Here is a 17,375-nt window from a genome sequence, read left to right as displayed (position 1 = left end):
AGTAATGAATTCCCACTTGGGCACTTTGATTAGAACTATTGTAGGTAGTAGTGAATAAATGAAGGAGCTTTTGTTGGTAGCTTCTGTTCCATCTACTCATTTGAGTGGGTCAGGCTTTTGATGAGGGAATTGGGCACTCCTGATCAGTTACTATGTTTATAATTGATAGACTGCCAGATGAGCTGTTTACTGGTTAGATTAATTGAGTTGTCCAGTTGATATTAGGCATACCCAGTTTCAAATCGTGTGGTGTGGAGCAATGAACAATTGCTCTATCGTGTCTCCAGCTTATCTTGTTTGAGTAGCCATTTTTTTTTTCAGTTGAGTAGTGAACACCATTTGTATCTGTCTTATAGCTCCAATGCCAGTTTGTCCTTTCTTTCATCTGTTTGCATATTTGACTTTCCAAAGGGTCTATCTCTAGTTTCCTTGACCTTATAATATAGAGTAGACCAGTTGTTGCTTTGACGCGTGGCAGCTACAATAGGTCATGCAAATTTCAAGGAGAATTCTTATATATTACTGTACTTGATTTAAGCTCTGTGTTTGTGTTTATGATATGTATGTTCTTCCATTTGATACTGTTGATAGTTGATACTTACCAGTCATGATCCTGCTGGCAGTGTCACATATATTTCACTGATCCTAATACCCATTTTGGCTTCACACAGTAACTAATGAAGTATATTCTTTCCCACTTTTACAGTTATGATTATTCTGGATATGGGCAATCATCTGGGAAGGTATAGACTCAATCTTTTTCTAGGAAAGTACTTTTCCTCTCCTCTTCCCCTTTGCTTTCTGTTTTAAGAGGTTCAGCTACCATCGGTTTGCATAGCTGACTTGATTTATTTCTATTTGATTCTGCAGCCAAGTGAGCAGAACACTTATGCAGACATAGAGGCCGCTTATAGGTGTCTCATAGAAACTTATGGGGCCTCTGAGGAAAACATCATTCTGTATGGTCAATCAGTTGGCAGTGGCCCTACTTTAGATTTGGCATCTCGTTTGCCTCATTTGAGAGCAGTGGTTCTACATAGTCCAATTTCGTCTGGCTTGAGAGTAATGTATCCTGTGAAACATACATACTGGTTTGACATATATAAGGTGATTATTTTACTTTGTTTCTTTCAGTTTCATCTTTTCCTTGATCTGATCCCTATATTTTTGTTTGCAGAACATTGACAAAGTTACATTGGTCAAATGCCCCGTGTTAGTAATCCATGTGAGTATTCTAGTGACAGCAAGATTCCCTAAAGGTCTTAAAACTCCATATGACATGAAATGCTTTTGTATTTTAATTTTGGTGGTGTTCTTTCCTCCTATGAAAAGGAAATCAATAGTTGGTCCCGTACCAGTTTGGTGGCGCGGGGATGGATTGGAGCCCTTTTTAGATTTGATTATCTCTATATTGTTTTCTCCATTCTCTTCAAATATGTTTCAAGTTAGATGCTTCTAGCACAGTTCTAAAAACCGAACCGATGACCCCAGCCGCCAGGCTGTTGGTTCATCGGTCAACCTGCTGGTTTGCCTGTCCAACAGCCAGTTCACCTATTCACTCACCGGTCTTATAAGTTTTAAGAATATTCATTTGGCATCATATAATGTAATTAGTAAAACAATCACATGTAAAGCGATAGATTAAGTTCAACATAGCTGTACTGTTGTAATGCCTATGTGACTGTCCTTTCCTTTTGAAGAGTACAACTCTTTCCTTGGACGGAAATTTAACAATTTCTGATTATGGTGTTTTGGGAAGAGATGCCTGTTCCATAGCAACATCAATATTCCCTCACCTATTTATGGCATTAAAACTATTTCATCTGCAGGGTACGGCTGATGATGTTGTTGACTGTTCTCATGGGAGAGCACTGTGGGAACTGTCCAAAGTGAAGTATGAGCCTTTGTGGGTCAAAGGTGGGAACCATTGTAATTTGGAACTCTATCCCGAATACATTAAGCACCTAAAGAAGTTCGTCACAGCCATAGAGAAGTCCCCACCACTGAAAGATGAATCTCCAGAAAGTTCAGGCCCTTCAGATCTTGAAACAGGATCTGAAAGTATGGAGAGTTCAAGAAAAAGCACGGATGTGAGGGACAAATCAAGGTCAAGCACTGATCACAGGCGGAGTACAGACCGACGGGAGAAACCAAGGAGCAGCATAGATAGGAAGGATAAAGGCAGAAAGAGTGTAGATCATCCTGACAAACCACGGGCTAGTGTGGATCAATCTGATAAGCCACGGAAAAGCATTGACCGGTCTGTATATTCTTACATGCACTCTGTTTGTTTTACTGTTTAATGTGGATTCCTGTTACAGGACATATGCTTGTCTTGTCTTCTTGACTCTTGCAATGAATTGTGTGACAGCTTTGGAGGGATGATGAGGTCGGTTAAATTGTGCAATATTGACTGCTTCAAAGTAACTTCCACTTCCGGGAGCTGAAAATAGTGGAAGGTTAGTTTTGATAGTATCTGTATTTATTTCATCTGTATAATCTATTCCATTGGGTGTTTTTAGTTTTGCTGTGGAAGGTATATTGGTTTGGGTGAGGGTTATGCACACTGAATTGTTTCGTGAGAAGAAATGATCATTCATTCCCGACCCCCTGAGTTTTCAAAGCCATTCATTTGGCACATCAACAATGCTACTCCCACGGAGTATGAAGCAACACCATTGTTACACTGTACATAAGTTGTTGTATCATTACACTGTCGTAGTTTTTCTTTTTCATAGAAACATTTGATAGATAACTAAACTGGGAATTTGTGTCTTCCCTCTGGAAAGTTCTCTTCAAATATGGATTTATGTCACTTGATTGCTTTGTCATAGAGCTTGAGCTTGAAACGAATCACTGGATCATTCAATGTAATCATCATCTTTGTTCAGTTCAACGCTCATGTTCTAGCTATCCTGTTTCTCTATTAATACAATATATACTCCCTCCGTCGCAGTTTACATGGTGCCTGCACATTTGAGGTTCAAGTATGACCATCAGTCTGACCAATGAAATGTGGGTCACTGTCAATGTAATTAAAACTCGAAATACAAGGATGACATGTAAACTAGGACGGACACATACTTGCTAGAGAATCATGCAAGAACAGCTTGCATGTTAATTGTTGTGGCTGGTTATTACTCTCTCAGATATATTTTGTCCTAAGTCTAAACTCATAATATTTCACCATCTTCATATAAAAATATATCAAATTATACTGTACCAAATAAATAGTGTGAAAATATATTTCATGATGTCTAATGATATTGATTTGGTGTTGTAGATGTTGATACTTCTTTCTATAATTTGGTCAAAACTATAAAGTTCGACTTAAGGATCATTGAAATTTGTAAAATGATTGAAATTATGAACAAGAAATTTGGTGTTGTAGATGTTGTAGACAATTGCAAAATGATTGAAATTATGAACAAGAAATTTGTAAGCTATCATAATTGAAGCTAACATCGTTTGACATCATAGTTTTTAGGAAATTTAGGTACAAAACATCCTATTTCGGGGAAAAACAAATGAATTTTGAAGTAGTTGTACAACATCACTTAGTCGTCGCCTTTTTCCAAAGTAGTTTATCCAATTCCAATGGGCTTCTTTTGTATCTACCTCCATGCGTTAGTGTGAATGGGTCATTTTTTCCTTCTAATTTGTAGTACATTTCAAGAGTTTTAGCTGGTTCCTTGTTAGATAGTAGGTAGTGAATAGAAACTCAGAAGCCCGTTGGACATGATGTCTTCTTCAGTTATTTCTACTATTTGTGTTAAATTCTTTGTGACTTGTATGTACTTCCCATTGTTTCAATTATCGATGACAAAATCGATTGGGGCATTTAACCACTGCATAAAGAACGAAATTTTGTTCCAACATAAACTGACAATAACTTTTGGGTCTGCTCTGTTATGTTTGTCTACCTGAGACCTTTTGTCAATGTTAAGCAAACATCCAAACATATTTTCATTAATCAAGATGCGGCCATGGCATGGGCAACAACTTATATATTCTGAAATACAAACCATCGTCTTTATTTGTGACACATTTATCTTAATGCACATGTATCATAAGCATCATGAGAAGTTTGTACCTGATTTTAAAGATGCGTGTACGAAGAGTTTTACTTCAACAACAAGTGGCTTGACTTGTTGTGCGAGTACAATCTTGAGGACAACGGATGGTAAACCTATAAGTTTTTTGGAAAAAATGGAATGCTACCTATCATGATTCTTTTACACAATTGATACGACCTCTACTCAAAAGGACCAAAGGAATGCATAATGTCGTCAAGAAAAGATTTTCTGGGAAACTTAGTCTTTCAGAACTCCCTGTAGAATGTTTTTTTTTTCGAGAAAACGCAGAAGATTTGCATTTCATTGCATTGAAAAGGAAGGGGTTTCAGTTACATCCTCCTAGGAGGCAGTTATACAGGGTGAGGGTGCTGCAATTAATGTACATCCTAGGTTTGGGGAATGAGGGCACGCAAGCCCAACGCTCCGGCTCTGGCCCAAAGGGTCGCCTCCTCTTTGATTTTATCCAGTAGCGTAGCTATAGAAGGGCTGGCTCTGTCGAAGACGCAGTCGTTCCGATGCTTCCATAGCATCCAAGGAATGAGTAGTGTCGCCAAGGCGAGGCCCTTGCGCATAGGCTTGGGCGTGTGCTGCCGCACGGAGAGCCACTAGGTGTTGGTTGATGGCTCGCCATCAGGTGGGTTGCAGGGAACCCTTAGCCAGCTCAGGATTTCATACCATACCTGCCGGGAGAACGGGCAGGCGAGGAGGAGATGCTAGAGGGTCTCCGGCGCCTGGTCACAAAGTGGGCAGCACGCGGGGTGCTGCAAGCCGCGACGGGCGAGGCGGTCAGCAGTCCAACACCGGTCTAAGTGGGCGAGCCAATGGAAGAAGCGTACCCGGGGCGGCGCCCAACATTTCCAAGTGAGCTTCCAAGCATCACATGCGGTGGATCCGTGGAACATGGCAAGGTAGGCGAACTGCGCGGTGTAGGTGCCTTTGGAGCTTCACTTCCAGAGTAGATGATCTGGCTCGGCGGAGAGCGTTGTGTGCTCAATCATGTGCCAGAGTTGCAGGTACTCGCTGATCTCTTGAATCCCAACGTTGCCTTGTATGTCGCGCGCCCAATTGTTGGCCTGAAGGCCATCCGCCACCGTTCGCAGCTTGCGGCGTCTCTTGGGGATGCAAGAGTATAACGCCGGCGTGATCTCGCTGACGGAGCGTCCGTCAATCCAGCGGTCCTCCCAGAACAAGGCGAGCTGGCCGTTGCCTATCTGCATGGTGGTCGAGGCAAAGAAAAAGGCGCGCTCGTCGGCGAAGAACTGCAGGTCAAGACCACTCCAAGCCCTAGCACTGTCGGTGCGGCTTAGCCACAGCCAACGTGTGCGGAGGGCAAGGCCTGTGCGCTCGAGGTCGTGGACACCAAGTCCTCCAAGCAAGATTGGCCGTGCGACGCGCCGCCAGTTGACATGGCAGTGGCCGCCGTTGGCTTCGGCGCGTCCGGCCCAAAGGAATCCCCTCTGTATCTTCTCCAGCGCCTTGATGATCCGCTTCGGTGGTGCTAGCGCCAGCAGCTGGTGGATGGGGATGGTGCTGAGCACGGCCTTGACAAAAGAAAGGCGGCCAGCCTTGTTCATGAGGCACGCCTTCCAGGTAGGCAGCATGCCAGCAGTTTTGTCAACCACCGGTTGGAGCAGGGCAGCGGATGGGCGCTTGATCGTGAGCGGGATGCCAAGATATGTGATAGGCAGGTCCACGATGGGGCAGCCAAGTGCGCGATGATGGGCGCCATGTCGTCGGCGTCGCAGCAGATGAGTGTGGCAGAGCTCTTCAGGAAGTTCACCTGGAGGCCCGACGCGCGTCCGAAGAGCTGCAGGACTCCTTTCACTGCCATGGTGCCGCCCGGAGTGGGGTGGCAAAATAGGATCACATCGTCCGCATATAGCAAGACGGCCGGGATCGGGCGCCGCGGGTGAAGCTGCTGCAAGATGCCCGTCTCGGTGGCTCGGCGAAGGAGACGGCTAAGCGTGTCGACCGCGAGGACAAATAGCTGGGGCGAGAGGGGGTCGTCCTGTCGAAACCCGCAGTGATGCCAAATGGTCGGGCCAGGCTTGCCGTTCAGGAGCACCTTGGTGCTGGCCGACGAAAGCAGAATGGCCAGCCAGTCCAGGAAACGGTTGCCGAATCCGTATTGGCGCAATACCTCGAAGAGGAACGGCCAGCTGATCGAGTCGAAGGCCTGTGCCAAGTCGAGCTTCAACAGCAAGCAGGGGGCCTTGAGCTGATGGAGTAGGCGCGCGGACTGTCGGACGAGGACGAAGTTGTCATGCAACGAGCGTCCAGGGATGAACGCGTTCTGGTTCGCGCTGACGAGGGCATTGAGCTTGGGCGCGAGACGCAGCGAGAGGACCTTCGCGAAGATCTTGGCGACGAGGTGGATGAGGCTTATCGGCCTGTAGTCTCCGAGACAGCGAGCGTCCGCGCGCTTGGGCAGCAGCGTGAGGAGCGCCTGGTTAAGGCAGCTGAAACCACGGCCTCGGAGCGCGTAGAGCTGCTGGAACACGTCGATGAGGTCCTGCTTCTCCCTGTAGAATGTGAGAGGGTTTTCGCTAATCTTTGTGAAATTAAGTTTGATGAAGATTTGAATTCACGTGAAAAAATATCTCAAATTATGCTGAAGAATGTAGTTGAACATATACAAAGAGAGTGCATTTAGAATTTGAGGAAGAATTTTAAAAGACAATTTTCATTGTCTTGTAAACTGTCACTCCCTCTGTCCTAGTATCAAAAAACGTCTTACATTATAGGACGGAGGGAGTACAAACCAATGCCAATCTTGACATATATAGTTATGCAAAAGTGCAATGATCATGGAGCAATGGTTGTATTCAGCAGTGCAGATATGACCATTACAAGTTCTTGCACAAAGTACCAATTCATAGTTATGCATACACATTTTATACCAAAATGATAAAATATGCATCCATATCTAGGTATATTGTGCAAGTGTGCCTTTGAAGTTTTCAATATCAATAATGTTTCGTTTTGCCATCACAACATATAATGAAGAGAAGGACAACATGTGCAATTTTTTTTAATTGAGAAACAAGTAGGAAGGTAAGTTTGAAAACACATGTTGCATGTATCTCATGAAGGGTGGCATCCATTCATTGAAGTGTTTGTGTTATCAAAAGAACTTGACGATTTCAAAAAAGGCCATTGATAAGTTGTACATTCGATAATACTATATGTAAGATGCAAGAAAAAACCCATGAGGTTCTGCTAGTTTTGACTGAATGTGCTACAGGCACTTTAAAAGGTACAATATCGTTTCGAGTCCTTGGGTGATAAAAAGGCAAATGGCAAACTATCTATATACACGGAGGATATGCTAATCCTGTGATGTCAACCTTGGAAAATGATGTGTATGGCAACCTTTGACCATGGTTGTTTACCGTTGGCGCCTTTTATCGCCCGAGGAACTCTAAACCAAATTTTCTTGCATCTTCGCTTAAATGATTATGTGCTTCCAAGTCCAACTTCAATGAAGTTCTCCAAATCATTCATAAGTTCTTTTGATAGTGATCACTTCATTGTAGCGGATGCCATCTTTCATGATTATGAGATACGTGTAACATGCAGTTTCAATTGTTTCTTAATATAAAATTCTCTTTTTGCATATTTTGTCCTTATGTTTAGTGTATATTACGATGGCAAATGAAAACATCATTCGTATTGAAGGCTTACCGAAAAAGGCTTTCGCCCCGTTTTATAGATAAAGCAAACCGCCAAGAGCACACATACAAGTACCAGTCCAGGACAGACGCACCCACAAAACACAATAAGATAACCAAAGGGTTCTGCTGAGGGCACAGCTCAACAAGCCCTAAGAAACAACAAAGAAAGCTGCACGGCCAAGGTCGGAGCCAAAGCCGAAGAGGAACACCAAGCATCTAGTCAGGCTCTGGAGGAGGCGGCGGTGGCGGCGGCGATAGGCGGACAGCCATCGAGCGAAGGTCGGCGATGAAGGCGGAAATGGCGTCCCGGTCTCGAGGGCGGCTAAGTATTGAAGACTTTGAAGACATGCTCGCACAATATACTTATAACATATGGATGCCATATTTTATGAAACCACATTTGCAATTTAAAACATGTATACATACATATGAATTCGTATTTTCTGCAAAACATGTAATGGTCATATGTCAATACTGAGCACTCAATTTGTATCAATTTATAATACAATGACAAATTTCTTTTAAATTGTTTCTCAAACTCTGAGTACACCCTACTTGTATATGATTCAGCTGTGGTCTTCAAGAAAGAGAAGTTTGGGATGCAATAAATCCGTTTCTTTACATGTGAATTAAAATCTTTACCAACTCATTTTTACGAAGACTAACAGAAACCTTCTCACATTCTACAAGGAGTTATGAAAGACCGATTTTCATACGAAATATTTTTCTTCAAGAGATTATTCGTACCGTCGCTCCTTTTAGTCGAGGTCATATCGACTTTAAAAGAGACACAGTAGATAGCATCCACCTTTTCCCGAGGCCATATAAATTTTCCATCTATTTGTTGTCCTCAAAGTTCAAGCCGCTTCTTTTTTACATGAAACTAGGATATGTCTTTCTACACACATCTTTTAAAATCAGGTGGTAACTTCTCAAGATGCTTATGAATTATATGCTCGAGAAATTTAGCAGCATTAACATAAATAATGTGCCACAAACAAAGAAGATGGCTTGTATTTCAGAATACATAAGCAATTATTGATGCCATGGTCGCGTCTTGATTAGTAAAATTGTGCTTGAACGCTTGCTTGATATTGCCATTATAAAGGTCTCAAAGAGCCAAATAAATGATTTAGTTGTCTCATTAAATAATAGAGCATACCCAAAAGTTATTGTCTACTTGTGATGGTTGGTTCCAAGGAGTGGAGCAAAGGCCATTTCACTCTTACTAGTCTCAAATGTGGTGTCAAATGATATAAAATCACCAAAGCATGCATGATCCATGATAGACTAACGTATGCCCAAATGAAATTAGCTATTTGACCACCTTCCTCATCTATCTGAATGGCATAAAAATATATAGAAATCCTCTGTATGCTTATTACTCAAGTATTCTAACTGTTTGCGCATCACTGGATTCTGAATACTTATTGCGTTTGCGACCAATCTCATTATTGCAATCCATCCTTGAGAATGACACTTTCTCCACTCATGTGTGAAACTCCATGAATACATCTGGCACCATCCCGACTTCCTGTATCCGGCGAATTAGCATCCTGTCCACTTCTCTAACACATCTTTGGGATCTCAAGCTTATATGCAACTTATTTGGACTAACAAGATAATGATTGTGATCGATACAACCTTTTGCACTGTCCGAATCCCCTATTTGCTGACACTCAACTGATCACAAGCATCGCAACCCGTCATTGTAGTGTCCTTTGATGACTCGGTTCTCAATGTCCTCGGTTATTGCAATTTATCTGATAGGTGCTTTGTCTGACTGTTTCTAATACTGAACCTAACCTTAATGGCATAGGTGTTGTGCATCTCATAAGCTTTGTCCTTTGATTTGAAGGACATTAATTCCAGCTGCAGGAACGATTCGAATTTGCCAACTTTAACCATGTGTTGTACAACACAATGAGTTGAGAATGAAAAATAATATCATTGACAACATTTTTCCAAGACAAAGTAAATGACACTCCATCTGTTTCAAAATATAAGACGTTTTTGGCCTAAATTTAGAGCAAAAAATGTCTTATATTTTAATACGGACGGAGTATGTTTTTATAACATATAGTTAATATTTTGTTAGTTAATTTGATGCTGAAAGTGAGTGTCAAAAAATGTATCCGAGCCTTGTAAACCCGAGAGAAGGTAGTACTCCTACTTAACATTGGAAATAAAGACTCCTACAGAAATGCTGTGCGATCATGTGTACCTTTGTTCTCACACATGCGTCTAGGCAAAGCACCCCTGCAATGGACGTGGCCTAACGAAAAACTACACCTATTAGATTGCCTTGTCGCACGTTAGCGCTGACAGCGTGTCCAGATCCACCACAAAGCAGCCTACAACAACAGTTAGGACGATGGAAAAGTTAATCCACGGAAGTTGTGAAAAGGTAGAGTGCTCGCTGGTACTACATGAGCTCTGGGTTCGAGCCGCTTTGCTGCCCCTGCAAGGAAGACAATGTGTCGCTGCTGCCTCCGTCCAGGACCAGGGACGCGCCGAGAAGCGAGAAGCGACGGGCCCGCCCGCCCACTCGGCTAGGAGGTCGCGCCCTCGTGCTCCGGCCACTCCCAGTGCGCGCAAATGATGCCGTCGCCGGAGCCCGACGCGGCGTTGCACGTGCTAGCAGCTCACAAGGTAAACGCAAGAGCTGCCTTTTGCTGCTGGCGTACGAGTGCGTTCCGAAGTCGCCTGACTGCTGCTTCTCCACAAAAGCTTCCAGCAGAATGGACAGTAAAACCTGTCTCGCCTGAGAGATTATACATATTTTTGGTAGGTTCAGCGAAAAGGCGAACGGAAGAAATTCAGTTCCATGAACCTCTCGGCCAAGTGTGAATCGTGAGGACGCACACGGGCGCATCTGGTACAGCTTGAAGCCCCAGGAGACCGAGTTGACTGTCTCCAAGAACGCATTCCGGGCCCAGCGCCTGTTCCCCAAAGCAGCAGTACCGAAGCTCTCATTCGGCATCTTGCTCGTGCTTTAAGAGCCATCGGCAATGGCCAGCAGCTGAAAAGAGGAACCGTCAAGTCAGTCGACGCTCGAAAGCCGAATCAATGTACCGGCCAAACCCAACCAACTGCAACAGTTGACGCTCGAAAGTCTAATCCACCTCTGAAAACTGACCAAATTCAACCGACTGCGAACGGTTTTGCCGACGACGAGCGTTCACTCCTAAGCTCCTGAAATTCAATGGCACCGACAACGGCGGTGGTGTAACACTGGTGCGTGTGATCTTGCATGCGCGGCCGTCTGATTCACGCTCGCCACCGGTTGTTTTTGGTCATCGTCTGGGACTCTGATGCGTAAATATGGTTTGACGGTACGTGTTGGGAGAACACGGGAACCATTACTATAGATCAATTGGAGGTGAGGTCGAAGCCCTAGGTTCTGGCCTTGGTCACCGAAATCCTTTCTAGTTGGCCACTACACTTTGCTCGTTGCATGCATCCATGGGCAGAATGCCCAATGCATCCAAAATCTTCAGCCGCAAGCAATGGCAGATCCTTGGAGCAGTTTTAATTCACAGTTCACAAGAGATCATCGGAAACTACTGCTTGCCAAACGGCAAGGGACAAACTTTGAGCACTTCCAAGGACGTGAATATACTCAAGCCAATAAGAAAATGCCGAGGGATCAGACTACTATATGGCCTGCAAGTACAGATGCGGCATTCCACGCGCAGGAGATACGTGCCACAAGGTCGGGCTTTGACCAATGAGGTGTCGAATGTCCCTATAAATCCACCCTCTCAGCGTCCTGCTTCTCTCCTTCCCTTTCCTGTTCGTTAGTTACACGACCGACATACTCGACGAACAGGGCCACGGTTAGTTATGCAGCCGTTGAGCTGTGCAAGCTTCTTGCTTGGGGTGGCCGTCCTATCGGCCACCCTTGAGCCCTTCGTCGCCATTGCGCACAGAGGTATACACCGGTGCTTCTGAGTGTTCATGCTAGAGCTATATAAGGCCTTTCATCCGACTGCTCTTTTCTTTCTTATAGTTCACACTGGCACAGGCATGATCATTTATGATTTTGAACAAAACTCTGACATGCTTACTCTTTGTTCTCAGAGTTGCTGACGGCAACCGACAGCGTGAGAGGACCGGAAACCAGGCTGGTAAGTACTGCAAGGGGTTGTCAAAAACTTATAGGTGTTTCGATGAAATGCACTATCCGCCGGGGATAATGTATAACTAAAGTTAGTCTTGATATGCAGGAGCCCACTGTCGACAAAACCATCACAGACGAGGGAAGCAGAAGCAATGCACTGACAAGAGGAGAGATGGTTCTTGGAGATGCAGCCATGGAGAAGACGGATGATAGAAGCACGGCAAGCCCAGCTGCAAAACATTCTGTTGGACAATGTGGGCATGGAGGAGGGAAGGATCTGAGTATGGACTGTTATTTTAGGAGCAGGAAACTTCATCCAGGGGCTTACTTCGATGGCCACATACCCTTCACCGCTGATTACCGTAGACCACGGAACCACCCGCCCAAGAACAACTAGGAGTGGGTAGGGTATAGCTAGCTTGTTTCCCTTGCCTTTTTTCTTTTTCTTTTGGCTGGCCATTCTATTTGTCAGATATGGCCTTCCTTCTTGTTAGATATAGGTGTTTAGTGACGTTGTGTTTCTCCTGTGGCATAATAGTAATATCAGTGCTTTTACTTTAGAAAGGGTGAAGCTTATGTTGGCAGCTTTTAATTTCCTAACAGAAATCATTCTCAGCAACGAAATGGAAGAATTCATGAACTGACACACTAACATTTTCTGATGGATTTGAATATTCCCTCGTTCTAAATAATGCACGAGATAGAAAAAAAAACACGATTAGCGGTTGAGATGGATAAAGGTAGGTATGAATGAGACTCTGAAATTTGTCCAATTTGAATTGATCGATCTCAGTTTATTCCCTCAGCATGAAATTCCACCTCCACATTCACAAGGAACTGTACATAGCAGCCAACGTGTGTCAAAATTGAGGTGGATTCAGTGGAGGCTGGCCAGGGAGACTCTCCCCGCCACAACACGGTGGCACCCCGCCGCCCGCCGGTCTCCTACATTGACTTCGGTAGGAGGCGGCAGGAGGCTACTTTGCCCGGCGCCGTCGAGGTGAACAGATATGCTCACTATTTTTTGAGGAAACCCAACGAGGCCAATTGGTTTGGAGCTCCAAGTATTGTTCTGTTTTTTAGCAGAATTTCCGAAAAGCTAAACCACATCTTTGTGCACACATAAGTGGCAGATGAAAGACATTACTACTTCTAAGATAATTTCCACATAACAAGATGTAAATATATCTCGAAAAATGGATATATCACATACATTTTGAGGATCCAGAAATGATATAGCCTCGAAAGTACTTGAAACCATCCAAAGAAAAAAAAGAAACAATCGTAAGATATATAGGCACCATGTATGAATTAATGCCTCTATGAATTGCTAGTCTGGATTTTTTTTAAACATAATTGACTTTATTCCTCAAATAATAGCGAGATCGTTTACATAAGAGTGAGAAATAAAGTCAGGGATGACAGAATCCCAAAACATAGAAGCATATTCTCTAAAGGAACATTGTGCTAACTCACGAGCCACCATATTTGCTTCACGTAGGCAGTGAGAATACTCCACAATCGCAAAGTCCAAAGATAATTGCTTGCATTCCAGTACAGTAACAACGTCACGCCCCACATATGCATCTGGATTTTGCACTAGTTCCACCACAAAGCTATTATCTGACTCCACCAACACTTTGTTGCATCCAATTTTCCCAGCTAAGTATAGCCCATTCCTGATCGCTGTCATCTCCGCTGAATCAACACTGCCGACTTGAGGTGTATACCATGTTGCCGCTGCAATAAATTTTCCTCGTTCGTCATGAGCAATAGCTCCCGTTGCACCTGACAAGGTTTCAGGCTTAAAGGCGGCATCAACATTAATTTTTACCACGTCCATAGGTGGTCGTTTCCACATGCGTTCATAGCTTCTCACTGGCTGCTTAGTTGTGTAGGCTCGAATGAAGTTGGTGGCTAAGACTCTTATAGAAACAGCAGCCCTATCAGGGGTCTCGATCGCCTCCCCCTTGACATGTTGGCGGCGCTGCCACCAAAGAAACCAAGCGGCCACTGCTATGAGCTCTGCCGTCGGTAGCCCCTCTGTAACAGAGTTATTGCTGCACAAGATTTCTACAGTGATTGAACCCGACCTATCCTGCTCAGTTGCTTCTGCGATAATGTTACGTAGCTTCAATTCTGACCACACCTCCTTCGCCCTCTTGCAAGTGAACAAAATATGTAGAATGTCCTCGATCCCCACTGCACAGAACGGACATTGGGGAACAAGTGGTATGTGTCTATTTGCTAATATCCCAAGACAGGGTAGTGATCCATTGAGAGCCTTCCACACAAAATGTTTGATCTTCCCTGGGAGTTTAAGTTTCCATACCTCCTTCCAGATAGTATTAATATGTGTGTTCCCTTGTCCATCTGAACAAACAAGTCGCTGACTGTGTTGATGTTCAAATTCCCTATGGTATGCCGACTGGACCGAAAAGGTCCCTGATCGTGTGTAATTCCAAGCTACAAAGTCCTCCATTAACTGAATATTCAAAGGAATCTGTAGAATCCTATAAGCGTCCACTGGTGAAAACACATCTCTAATTAAGACTTCATCCCACCTGCCAGTATATGGATCAATAAGTTCTTCCACATATGTTAGCATCGTTGCACCTCTCGGGGTGATTACTTTCCTTGAAGGACTTGATGGAATCCAAGGGTCATGCCATATGTTTATTTGTGCTCCTGATCCCATACGCCAAATGCACTCCCTTTGGAAGGTTTGGATGCCCGCACAGATACTCTGCCAAGTAAATAACGATCCCTTCTTTGGTCCTGCCTTCAAAATATTTTCATTGGGGTAGTATTTTGCACTCAGCACACGTGCACGTAAAGAGTCCGGGTTTTGGATTAGTCGCCAGCACTGTTTTGCTAACATAGCAAGGTTGAAACAGTGAAGGTCTCTAAACCCCAAGCCCCTTTTCTTCTTTGGTACATACATCTTCCACCATGCAAACCAATGCATTTTCTTTTTTACCTCACCATCATCCCACCAAAAGCCAGCTATTTCATCCGTGATTGTTTTGCATATTCCTTTAGGTAACTTGAACACTGACATAGCATACGAGGGAATTGCTTGAGCTACTGATTTTACCAGAATTTCCTTACCCTGCATCGAGAGAAAATTTTCCTTCCAACCCTTCAGACGCTGGCATACCCGGTCAATGAGATGTTGGAAACAGTCACTTTTATCAACCCCCACCATAGTGGGCAGCCCCAAATATTTGTCTGATAGTGCTTCAGTAACAATATTAAGTTCCCTGCAAATATTCTCTCGTGCACCAACAGGGGAATTAGGACTAAAAAATATGCTAGATTTGGCGTTGCTAACCAGTTGTCCTGAACTACCACAATAAACGCCTAGAATCCTTTTCAATGTGTTTGCCCATTGCATGTTTGCTTTCATTAAAATCAATGAGTCGTCCGCAAAAAGAAGATGAGAGATAGTAGGTGCATTCCTACATACCTTGACACCTTCCAGATTTCCAATCTCTTCCTCACGAGCAAGCATGCTAGAAAGTCCTTCTGAGCATAACAAAAATAAATAAGGGGAGAGGGGACCCCCCTGTCTGAGGCCTCTAGTGGGTAGAAATTCTTCCGTTTCTGTATCATTGAAACGGACTCTATAGCTCACAGAAGGAACACATTCCATTATCATTTGGACCCACTGCCCATGAAACCCCATCTTCAGCATCATCTTTTCCAGAAATCTCCATTCCACTCTATCATATGCTTTCATCATATCAAGCTTTACCGCACAGTACCCCGAAGACCCATGGGTCTTCTTTTTTATGGTGTGGAAACATTCATAGGCAACCAGGACATTATCAGTAATTAATCTACCTGGTACAAAAGCACTCTGCGTTGGAGAAATAACTTCTGAAAGAATTCTCTTTAGTCTATTAGCAATCATCTTTAAAATAATCTTATATATGACATTACATAGACTGATTGGCCTGTACTGACTTATTACATCTGGACTGTCAACCTTGGGGATCAAAACGATATTTGTTGAATTCCATCCAGCCGGTATTTTTCTTTTGTTTATTGCATCCAACACCTCATCTGTTAGCTCCTCTCCCACAATGTGCCAAAACCTCTTTAAAAAGATTGCATGTAACCTGTCGGGGCCCGGCGCCTTCATATCACCTATCTGAAAAAGAGCTTTGCGCACATCCTCCCGGTATACGGGCAACAAGAAACTCATTCATATTATTTGTTACAACAGGTTTAATAGAAGATAACAAACCATGGTCAATCTCAGCAGAACTCGAGGTGAAGAGATTACGAAAATAGTCACGAACTAGTGGACTGAGATTGCCATTGCCTTCCACCCAATTCTGGCTTTCATCTTTAAGTTTTTTTATCAGGTTCCTTCGCCTTCTTGCTGTTGCTGAATGCTGAAATATGAAGAATTCCGGTCTCCCTTCTTTAACCAATTAACTCGACCCCTCTGGGCCCAATAGATCTCATCCTGTTCAAGCAAGTTTTCAATCAAAACTGATAGTTCTTTTTGCCTCATCTTCACATCATCCGAAAACGGTTCCCTTATTAGCGCCTCAAGTTCCCGTCAAGCCCTCTTTAGTTTTGCCTGTGGTTTTTTCAAGACTCGGCGGTCCCATGCATGGAGGTCTCGGTGAACCGAATTGAGTTTGTCCATGGCTGTAGGGCCTAAGCTAGTCTGGATTATATGGAGCCTAAGCTAGTCTTGATCTATAAACTTTTTCAAAGGCTTTTTGAGCTGCTTCATCACTGCCTCCCACACTGCCAGTGGCGGAGCTAGCTAGGAATAGTTAGGCGGGCCAGTGCCCGCCAAGATAGAAGAAATTACATAAAATTTGCCCTCATGACCCCAGTTTACCCTAACACTACACTATTTCCTGTTTGGATTGGGCGGGCCATAGCACACTTTTGCCCCTACGTAGCTCCGCCACTGCACACTACATAGCTTCCCTAAAAAACACAATGGTCAATGCGTGTCAAATTCGAGGTGGATTCAGTCTAGGCTGGCTAGGGAGACTCTCCCCGTCGTGCGTTCTCCTTTGTGTTGTGCGTCATCACTACCCATGATCATGGTGAAGTTGTACATCGAGTCACATGAAAGACACCTTTGTTGTAGACATACAATGACAAATGAAAGGCATTACTAATTCTAAGGATAATGGCTCTATGAAGATGATATGAAGCCTAAGCTACTCTTGATCTATAAACTCTCTCGAGGGCTTTTCTAGCACCGCCTTGCATCCGTCGGGTGCATGTCGTCCCACAATAGAAAAAAATGTTAGACTTGTCGCACACAGTGCGACGGAGCTCCAATGAAGACTCACCTTGTTGTCCGCAGTAACCCTTTGAATCCAAACTCTCGTAGCACGGTGACAACATCCCGCGATTGAATTGCTTCGATAGCTCCTCATCGAGAAAGCCTATTTCGAATGATAGCTCCTCATCTCTTGTTTTTCTCCAATATTCCAGAGTTCTAGGTCGGTTGATTTGGCATTC

The 17,375-nt window shown here is 43.9% G+C and overlaps 1 protein-coding gene across 4 annotated transcripts in view; it reads left to right on the top strand.

The window, feature by feature from the left end:
• Nucleotides 1–12,385, top strand: part of LOC119330520 (alpha/beta hydrolase domain-containing protein 17C-like) — a 13,985-nt gene extending 1,600 nt beyond the window's left edge. Inside the window, exons 2-8 of one of the 4 annotated variants that reach the window (XR_005160141.1) lie at nucleotides 707–743; nucleotides 871–1,107; nucleotides 1,178–1,225; nucleotides 1,830–2,260; nucleotides 2,372–2,459; nucleotides 11,834–11,880; nucleotides 11,980–12,385. Coding sequence is in view for 3 of the 4 variants with exons in the window: in XM_037603634.1 (XP_037459531.1) it covers nucleotides 707–743; nucleotides 871–1,107; nucleotides 1,178–1,225; nucleotides 1,830–2,260; nucleotides 2,372–2,447 (829 nt within the window). In the remaining variant the exon portion in view is untranslated. Of the gene's footprint in view, nucleotides 1–706; nucleotides 744–870; nucleotides 1,108–1,177; nucleotides 1,226–1,829; nucleotides 2,261–2,371; nucleotides 2,914–2,956; nucleotides 3,149–7,788; nucleotides 8,225–11,833; nucleotides 11,881–11,979 lie in introns of those variants that run through there. The other 3 variants (XM_037603634.1, XM_037603635.1, XM_037603633.1) reach the window with 3 other exon arrangements.
• The last annotated feature ends 4,990 nt before the right edge of the window (nucleotides 12,386–17,375 follow it).

The sequence above is a fragment of the Triticum dicoccoides genome, chromosome 7A (genome assembly GCF_002162155.2).
Source record: "Triticum dicoccoides isolate Atlit2015 ecotype Zavitan chromosome 7A, WEW_v2.0, whole genome shotgun sequence".
Classification (NCBI taxonomy): domain Eukaryota; kingdom Viridiplantae; phylum Streptophyta; class Magnoliopsida; order Poales; family Poaceae; genus Triticum; species Triticum dicoccoides.
The sequence above is the reverse complement of the archived record's forward strand: the minus strand, read 5'-3'. Positions and strand labels throughout refer to the sequence as shown.